Source organism: Anarrhichthys ocellatus, unplaced genomic scaffold, assembly GCF_004355925.1.
Source record: "Anarrhichthys ocellatus isolate YVR2014 unplaced genomic scaffold, GSC_Weel_1.0 scaffold1270, whole genome shotgun sequence".
NCBI classification, from domain to species: Eukaryota; Metazoa; Chordata; class Actinopteri; order Perciformes; family Anarhichadidae; genus Anarrhichthys; species Anarrhichthys ocellatus.
Window position 1 is genome coordinate 1 of NW_022281244.1, and position 9,786 is coordinate 9,786.

Consider the following 9,786-nt stretch of genomic DNA (forward strand, 5'->3'; position numbering starts at 1 on the left):
CGCCTGTCACGGCCACAATGGCTCCCTGCAGAGACAGAGCACAGAAGCCTTGAGGGAAAGATGCATTGTGTGTGTAGGAGTTGTACTCAGACAGAGAATTAAAAAAGAAGTACAAATGACAATGAACTCCATTTCCAAAAAGTCACGCAAGCTCAGAACTTCTCTGCAACAGGTGTCACAGCCACTTCAGAGAAAAAGCCCCATTCTTGCCGTTGAGTGACATTTCCATTACTTACACTGCATCACACAGCGGCTTTTCTTTCACACAACAGGGAATTATTCTGTTTTCAAAAAGGTTTCAGGGCAATTCTACTTCATCCGACAGTACAGACGAGATAAAAGTGAGGAGGAGACAGAGGTGGAATCAGACGACATACAGAGCTTGTATTCTGGCGAAACTGTGAAGATAATCAGTTGATGTGCTGCATGCTGATTACAGATATGGGATTTCCATGAGAGAAACATTGTTTTTATCATTCGGTATCTTCCCGGCTGTGTTGCGTATGTATTCAAATCCAAACATTTTAATTTTGGTCAAAGTTTGTATATTTTAGCGCGAAAAATCTATTTTCGCACGTGTGCAGACGTAGGTTTCTGCATGAAAATATTCTAAATATAGCCAAAAGTGAATGGAGAGACATTTGAAATACAACCTCTGTAATCTGCACTGCAAATAGCTTGGAGTGTCCGAGTTACTGAGGAAGTGAATTTAAGTTACTGGGTTCATAACAGGAAATATCAATAAGTCATCATTGATCCCTTCCCACTCCTTTAGGAAATATTTGGGAAACACTGGAATACAATATGCTAATTCGTTTTCAACTATTTCAGTAGAAATGGATTATGTAGTCGGGGTTTTGTTAAATATTAAACGTCAAGAGATGAAACTGACATTGTATCAGAATAATATAATATTCGTGGTTGCCCTTGATGAGGCGATAATTAACAAAAAGATTTATATATAAATAAATCCATCGTCCAATTCCACACTAAACAGAGTTCTCTGCCTACTGATGCACTCATGAATATTCATGCAAGGTCACAGCTTGACAGATGCTATGCTTGATTATTCCGCCAACTTAAGTCATCAGACCAAAGCAATAATCCAAAATAAGCATTGGGGATAGGGATATCAAATATGCACACATGAATTTACATAATAAGGCGTCGGCACATGCTGTGTTTGTGTTCATGTTTTTCCAGTTTGCCAAACACTACAGAGGCTCAGAGGAGCAGGGAAATGTCCTCCCTGACACACAAACACCTCCTTGTTTGTTTAGTTCCTACCTGTCTCTGGCAGCCCTCCACAATGATCAGTTTCTGCTGCGGGGAGGTTCTGGCGAAAACAATCTCAGTGTGGTACTTCAGGATGTCGTCAAGCTGCTCGGGCGCCAGATCTTTCAGGTCTCCGCCATGGACGACACAGGCCTTGGCATCTCTGGAGTATACAAAGCAATTTGGTTACGTAAACGCAGTTGCACTAGATTAATCAGAAACGGGTTTCTGAGGTCTGAAACAAATGGGGCCCAGAACATGATCTTGGGGTACTCCAGGTGCAGTTGTGTTTCCATGAAAACTGGAACAAAACGCACCCAGGGTTCCTCAGTATTGTCAGTACCTTGGGTTGACTTCGTTGATTGGGATGTTCAGACGGGCCGCAATGTCTTCAACGGTCTCGTTGCCTTCGGAGATGATGCCCACACCCTTAGCAATAGCCTTGGCTGTGATTGGATGATCACCTGTCACCATGATGACCTGGAAAGAGAGGAACACTTATCAAGCCTGAGCATTATACTTTAAATGTGATGGAATTAGCTTCATGTTGACTCTGCATTAGAGTCAACAAGTCATTTCCATGATATTGTGGGCTTTACCTTGATTCCGGCGCTCCTGCATTTGCCGACTGCGTCGGGCACAGCAGCACGAGGAGGGTCGATCATGGACATGAGGCCGATGAAGCACAGGTTCTCAGTGGGGAAGTTCACCTCCTCAGTGTCAAAAGCAAAGCCCTCTGGGAACTGGTCATCAGGCATGCTGAAGTGGCAGAAACCTGGAAGGGAGACAAGAAAAACATGAATGAAGAGATTTTCAGAGTGGTTTCTGCTCTGTTAATTCATTTATTAATTTCAATCCCAGCTGCCATCCATCCTTACCCAGCACTCTCTCTCCCAGACCCCCCAGTTCCAGGTATGCGTTCTGGAAAGAGTCCTTCAGCTCATCGTCCAGAGGCTGCTCTTTGCCATGCAACAGGATGGTGGAGCAGCGGTCCAAAATCCTCTCTGGGGCGCCTTTCATCACCAGCAGGTGCTGGGACCCTGTTTCAGGTGTGTCATTTTTGTGAATGGAGAGCTAGGTGCACAGAGGTAAAAAAGTAATTAATATCTCTAACAGCATCTGAAAACAACATGAACAATTGGTTTCCGTATATTAAATGATTGATTAAACTGGAATCTAGCTCCTCGTTCCATACCTGGTACTTGTTAGTAGAGTTGAACGGGATCTCAGAAATTTTGGGGGTTTTGTTTCTCATTTCCAGGACTGATCCGCAGCACAGCTCGATGCATTTCAGCAGAGCCGACTCAGAGGCGTCACCGGCCACATCTCTCTGGTGGGGGAAGATGGAGAACATTAACCTCAACAAACGGCGACTCCATAAACTCAATGCGTCGCTGTGAAAGCCTCCTGAGGACGGACACGAGGATGTGGCACAAGGCCTGGTACCACCGACTGCGTTTCAAATAGTAAGGTTATAGTGAAGTAGTGAGTATTTAATTAGATTAAAAAAAGATTATATTGCACAAATTGGGAGTGTTTGCAAATGGATGTTTTGATATAGTTTTGCTTTTTCTTCTCTTTAATTCTTTGTTCACTGTTGAGGCATGAGAGAATAACAGTCTTCTTCAGGAATTAAACTCAACACGGGTAGTGTAGTTGATATACATGTCATTTTTTGGGGTGAAATATTCCTTAACGCCAATGGTGTAACTCCCTCACTCAGTAAATCAGAGACAGATGTTTATAGAGCTGGCCCCGCTTTGCTGCAAACCAGCCAAGAATAATGCGTAACGACAGGGAATGACTGGTAATTAGAGCCATGATGCCAGCCAGTTACAGGTGACACACACACACACACACACACACACACACACACACACACACACACACGAGACCGGGCTCCAAGGGAAATTCTGGGAGCCAAGAGACATGCGTACATCTGTGTGCGTGTGTTTGCCAGTGTTCGGTATAATCATGCGGTTACAAAATGTGTGTGTTTACTCCAGGGAGGGAGGTATACGCTGGAAAACAAGCCTGTTGGGCTGAGAGGAAAGCATCTCCATAACGTGCATGTATTGTTGCTGAAGTGATGGGCAGCTGTTGTATATTGCATTCCAGGAGGTGTGAATTTGTATGAATCTTTTAAAATACATTGCAGTCTCTTGTCCCTCATCAGATTTGAACAAACACTCATCTTTTATGAAGAACACTTGAACAGGTGTTGGCATTGCTAGAAATGAAATGAAGCCAATATCAGTAAAAGAAAAAAGAACAATAGGGACACTTGTTTGGTTTTACTGTAATTTTCAAACTGTTTGAAAAAGGGCACATTGAGATTGAAAGATGAGTCGGCAGTACAGGTAAATCCTGCCCACATAATGAGCAACAGAAAAAAAGCTTTATTGTTGTTGAACAAAAGAGGACTTCTGCTTTTAGTTCAAAGAGCTAAATTATTTGTCTGATAACATCAGCCCTGAAAAAAGGGCTGTTGTCTCAGAGAAGCCTTAATATTTGGCATTATGTATTCAAGTATTCGATTGCAGGGTACATAAACCCACCTTCAGGATGGGAAGGTTGGACTGCTCTGCCAGGAAGACGGCGCGGTTACACAGTCCGGCGACTCTGGCCAGGGCAGCCCAGGTGGCAGAGCTCTTGTCGAAGGAGGTGCCGCTCTGGTTCTCTGTGGTGTCGGCCTCGTGGATCTGGTTGTCGAACCACATGTGGGCCACGGTCATCCGATTCTGGGTCAGGGTGCCGGTCTTGTCGGAGCAGATGGTGGAGGTGGAGCCCAGGGTCTCGACAGCTTCCAAGTTCTTCACCAGGCAGTTCTTCTTCGCCATACGCTTAGCAGTCAGAGTCAGACACACCTGGAGACGGGAATCAAGTATTTCTAACAGTAAGATCTCCACTCCTTGCATCAAATATGATCTATTGAAAATGAAACTCAGGGCAGAAATGCTGGTAAACTCACAGTGACTGTAGCTAGGAGACCTTCTGGAACGTTGGCCACAATGATACCGATGAGGAAGATGACGGCCTCCAGCCAGCTGTATCCGAGGATGAGCGAGAGGACGAAGAAGGAAACGCCCAGGAAGATGGCCACGCCGGTGATGATGTGGATGAAGTGCTCGATCTCGATTGAAATGGGGGTGCGTCCAACTTCAAGGCCAGAGGCCAGCGTGGCGATGCGCCCCATGACGGTACGGTCTCCGGTGCTGATCACGACACCACGGGCCGTTCCTGTAGCAAGGATGATTACATTTTTTTATTGAATTTCTTTTCAACAGCAAACATCTGTTTCATTACATAGTCTCTGAACTACAGACGAAATGCAGCACCGTCTCTGAATGGCTTTTATGCATCCTGTTGTCGTACCTTCAACACAGTTGGTGGAGAAGAAAGCAATGTTCCTGGTCTCCAGCGGGTTCTCATTGGAGAAGTCAGGAGTACGAGTCTGGGGCTCTGATTCGCCGGTCAGAGAGGAGTTGTCCACCTGAGAAATGAAACAAACTGTGATTGATGGAAGACGGAATATCAATGTGGCTGCAGGAAAAGAAACATAAAAACTGGGAAGAATGCGACCACAAACAAACTTTATCCTCCATATGTGGCTAGTGGAAAAGCATGAGCAATAAATGGGTCAAGTGTTGCTCTAGGGTGTTGAGTTTAGTTCAGGGCTTAAAATGGGTCACAGACTGGTTGACTTCCACTAGTCACACAAAAAAAAGACCGCAAAGGGAGGCATACTCTGATAATGAAATGTCAGCGATATGAATGGTTTTAACTCAATTAATATGGGACCTGGAGAGATGAAAAATAACACGCACCTTGCAGCCGTGGGCGGAGATGATTCTCAGATCAGCGGGGATCCGGTCTCCACCCTTCACCTCCACTAAATCACCGACCACCACCTCCTCAGCGTTGATGCACTTCTTCTCGCCGTCACGGACGACCAGGGCTTGCTACGAGACGAGACATGACGGAGATGCATGTGAGACAAAGAGACTGATTGCTTCATTTTTTTTGGTCCGTTTTAACTGCTGTTGCTTCTTAGTATGTTTATGAATGTATAAAACGTTGATGCAGAAATCAAAAGTAAACAGTTAAATGAATAAAAGGTGTAAAACGGGAGGGGCACCTGTGGGACCAGGTTCTTGAAGGAGTCCATGATCTTGGAGCTCTTGGCCTCTTGGTAGTAGGAGAAGCAGCCAGTGATGATAACGACAGCAGAAAGCACGACACCCAGGTACAACTGTGAACGTGAGACGAGGTTAAAGAGGTTTGACCCAGTGGTTCAGCTTCTGATTTAATGTAAATCTCATGAAATGTTTTACATCAAGACACTACACAGGCTACAAGGACCTTTTCTTACATTGTCATTAGCTGGCTCATCCTCCATTACAGCCTGGATACCATAGGCCAGGAAACAGAGGACGGCGCCAGTCCACAGAAGCATGGAGAACCCGCCAAACATCTGAAGGAAAACAGAACAGGAGGGACCTGCTAAGCCTGAAATTTGAATGAGCACCTGAACTGAGCTTCAACACGGACGCTAAAGGCGTCAATATAAACAACTGTAGGAAAGACAATGTGCTCATCACGGCCCTGCAGCACCAACACAGACAGCGGATGTTACCTGTTTGCAGAATTTGACCCACTCTGGGGTGGTGGGAGGAGGAGTGAGGGCGTTGGGTCCATCACGAATCAGAATCTCAGCAGCCTTCGCACAAGTCAAACCCTGATGTGAGCAGAAGATACACGTGTTGACAATTCAGCCACATTTAAAAGCACACTGCAGGCCAGCTACACGCGTACACACAAACAAGTCCATGGGGGACTGTAGGTGCTACTAGTTGGCTGGCAACACACCATCAACAGAAAAACAGGACGACTTCCTTCATCAGCAGGTAGGAGGAAGAAAATCAGAAGGAAGAGGAGGAAGAAAAGAGGATAAATACACATTTTCCTCTTCATCTCACTCACATTGTTGAGGTCTGTTCCATATTTGCGATTGAGCTCATCAAGGGTCAGCTTGTGATCATCCTGCGAGAACGACAGAGAAAAGAAGGCGGCGTCAGTTCAGCGCTTATGTCTGCCGCATGTGTGTATCCACAATATGTGTGTGTGTGTGTGTTCAATATGCAGGTGACATTCAGCGCTCATTGTGTGCCGACCTTTCCGTTTTACAAATGACCACCTTTCACATGGTGGAGCTGCGACAGAAACAGTCAGAGGTGACGGAATGAGGAGCCAACAAGACACGGGGGAGGTGAGAGGAAGTAGAGAAAGGAGGAGGATAAAAGGGAAGTAATGAGGAGGAAGAGCAGAGGAAGATTGCAGGTGAGCAATACGTCGAGAAAAGAAAGGCATGAAATGAAGTGAGGAGGGAAGGAGAAAGCTGCATGAAAAAAAAAAAAAGAAGAAAGTAAGTGTTTTACGATGAAAGACAGGAGGCAAGAAGAGGTACTTGAAGGGAGGAGAGGCAGAGGGAATAAAACCCACACAATAGAGAAGACAGGGTAGTGATATGGGAAGCAGGAGACAATCAGAGGAAGAGCACCTGAGGACGACGAGAAGAGTGAAAAAAACCCAATGTGCAGCTGAGACACTCACCATATCCACTTCCTTCTTCAGCTCATCCATATCCTTCTCTTTCTTCTTCCCCTTCGCCTTCTTCTTGCTGACCTGCTCCGAGGTCGCAGCCAGCTCATACTGCTCGCGGCCTTCCTGGAGACGCAAAATAAACATTGATAAGTAAGATATAATATAAATGATGAGAGGAGATGGAGGCTGGTCAATCGAGACACAACATAGTGAAAGCACAACAGGTCCAGGATCACAAATATGTGGATCCTGTCTTTGTGGACACCAGAGCCACCAAGAGGGAGGAGCAAACGTCTGGCAGTTTTTGGTCAGTTTTTGACAGATCAGGCGGGAGGGTGAAAACAAAACGCTCTTGTTTAAACACCCACGTTGGCACTAAAGGGTGCCACTGTGTGAGTGAGGAAAAGCACACAACGTTTCCCTCATTCACCAGCTTTCTTAAACATAACCTCACCAATTAAGTAGCTCAGCCAAACCCCACAGAGGAGCAAACACCCACACTGGAGTCTGTTACTGCTAATCACACTTTGGGACATTTTGTTGATTTTCACTCCGACTGCGACACAAACTCTCTCGCTGTAGGCGGGAACGATTTTAATTAAAAGATAGTTGAACCTGGATCTCACACACACACACGCACACACACACAGTCCATACTGTGTGTGTCTTCCCCCATCACACCATGAGTGCCGGCCCCTTTCTCTCCGCTGTCTCCTCCACACACATCCCCTCTCACTATTGGCGGCCACCGTGGCTGACGGAGCAACAAAAGGTTGTGTCTTCTAGACGGCTGAAAGCCAGACGGTGTGTGTGTGTGTGTGTGTGTGAGAGGCAGAGTGACGGAGAGAAGGTGAGATGGGGAGGAAGACAAGCACTAAAGTGAAAGTTCAAAGACAGGTAGATCACACAGGAGGAAACAACAAAACGATTTCCATCATCCCTTAACTAACACAAAATAATTTGCCATGTCAGTGTCAAACATCTGCATCCTTGTTGCTACCAGCACCTGTGTGAGCCCACACTCCATTTATAGAAATGTGTTTAATCACAGGGAGTTAAGAGCGTGTGTGCTTCAGGTAGGCAACAGGAGATCGCAACACTAGAAGCCGACATCGATTAGCTGTTAAGGCTCATCTATAATCCAGCACTGCACACGGATCAGAGGTGTTAGCATGTCAGCAGGGAGGCTGCCCAAACGAGCCAAGTGTCTGCATGTGCAACAGCCATTTTGAAGGCGATATACTTGACATAAAAACGACCCACGTGTGGCTGCCCCACCGCCGGTGTGACCACATGTGGACATGCTGCACACAGTGCCGGTCATGGAAATATGCTAACTAATATAGTGTTTCTGCTGCGTTGGCCTTTTAAAGTTTCCCAGGGAGTCACCAGAGCGGGAGAGTGTGATCCCAGCACATGTTATTGTTGATCCAGCCCCCCCCCGGCCGGCCAAGCTGGGAAAACACAGAGCCTGGTTCTGGATCACTGCGGCCAGATCCCACCCTCTGGACCCCGAGGACCCCCAGGGGCCCATCTGGCCCGAGGCAAATAATTCACAAACGGGGCAGAAGTACTAGAGGTTTGAGCCTCATTTTAAGCGCCAATACTTATTTTGGAGGCAACACTAGTTTGTAATTCTGCAAATATATAAATATTGTAATTCTAATTAGTGTGAGTTTGGCGACTGCACGTACAGTAATCTCAAAACACCTGTGCAGAGCCTTCAAGGGAGAGTCCCATTAGATGGTTTCACTTATCACTCTAGACTGAGCTTCAGAGATAACAGTCGGGGATTAATCAGCTTACTCACATCGTACAGAAATGAGCTCCAGGCTACCTGCGCTAATCTAACACGAGACGCTTCTATTTGTCCATGTTAGTTAACGTTTTACAGGATGCTCCTGCAGTAGAGACGTATAGTGGGCACTGGTCGCGGATCTGGTCCCAAACTTTTTGGTATGCACCATAGGCATCAAAAGGTGAAATCTGTTGGTTTTACTTTTTATTTTGTATGCAGCACTGTTTTCCATAAAAGACAAAGTTCTCCCACAGGAGACGAGGAAGTAATCCCCAACCACGAGGAGCAGCATTCAAGGTTAGCGTCACCATATTGATAAAAAAAAAAAAAGAATCAAAGTATAAGGAGGAACAAAGGGAAGGAGGGGAGAGGGTGAGAGGAGGGCATGGAGAGCAGATCTGGAGGGATGCTCTCCAGAGAAGATGTGGTGGATGAAAAACAAACACAAACAGAAGCCTACTGGACACAGAACAATGGCCCTTTGTACAACTTCCATAAAATCCGCATCAAAAACAAACAAAAGGCTCAAATCTTTCCATGAGACCGTTAAGACCACGAGCATGGGGCCACTCCATCCGACGAGCGCTGCGTTTCTTTCCTTCAAGCCCTTAATGGAGATTTGTGGGGATTTTCTAAATGGACTATGGCCAAGGAACAAAACTTTACAAAAATGCAGCTTATTTACGTGTGTTACAGATCGAGACGCCTCATTCAGTGACGTCAAGTTTGAGAGAAAGGCAGGATTTGTGTGAGAACTGGACTCTGAGAACCCCTTCAGATAGATGAATGAACGATTCTCTCTGAATACCAATGAAACCCCAAAAACACAAGAATTCTTGAGGCCCCCCCTACTGCTTTTTTTCCCCTCGCCTGAGAGAACAACGACCTACGGGCTCAAACCGACATCAGAGGAGAGCGCTCGGTCAAGCGGACGCATATTTTAAAGCATGCACTGGTTTTTACAGGCATGGTGAATTCCTACGAACTATCCTCCCGAGTGCCAGCAGGGTCTTTAGCCAGATACACAAGCTGCTCATTCAACTGTGCCGACGCCGACGCACACACACACGCACACGCACACACACACACACACACACACGGGACTTTGC

The 9,786-nt window shown here is 46.1% G+C and overlaps 1 protein-coding gene across 1 annotated transcript; it reads right to left on the reverse strand.

The window, feature by feature from the left end:
- Window positions 1–4: 4 nt before the first annotated feature.
- LOC116377454 (sodium/potassium-transporting ATPase subunit alpha-1-like) lies at window positions 5–7,377 on the reverse strand (the record flags this gene model as incomplete). The annotated part of the gene is made up of 15 exons (XM_031839096.1): window positions 6,889–7,377; window positions 6,259–6,318; window positions 5,912–6,013; window positions 5,648–5,749; window positions 5,414–5,527; window positions 5,103–5,237; window positions 4,651–4,768; window positions 4,247–4,515; window positions 3,834–4,142; window positions 2,471–2,605; window positions 2,154–2,349; window positions 1,875–2,050; window positions 1,619–1,755; window positions 1,288–1,438; window positions 5–25 (listed from the first exon to the last, which is right to left on the reverse strand). Coding segments are annotated over exons 1-15 (2,160 nt in total), but the record flags the coding sequence as incomplete, so codon positions are not given.
- Window positions 7,378–9,786: the final 2,409 nt, after the last annotated feature.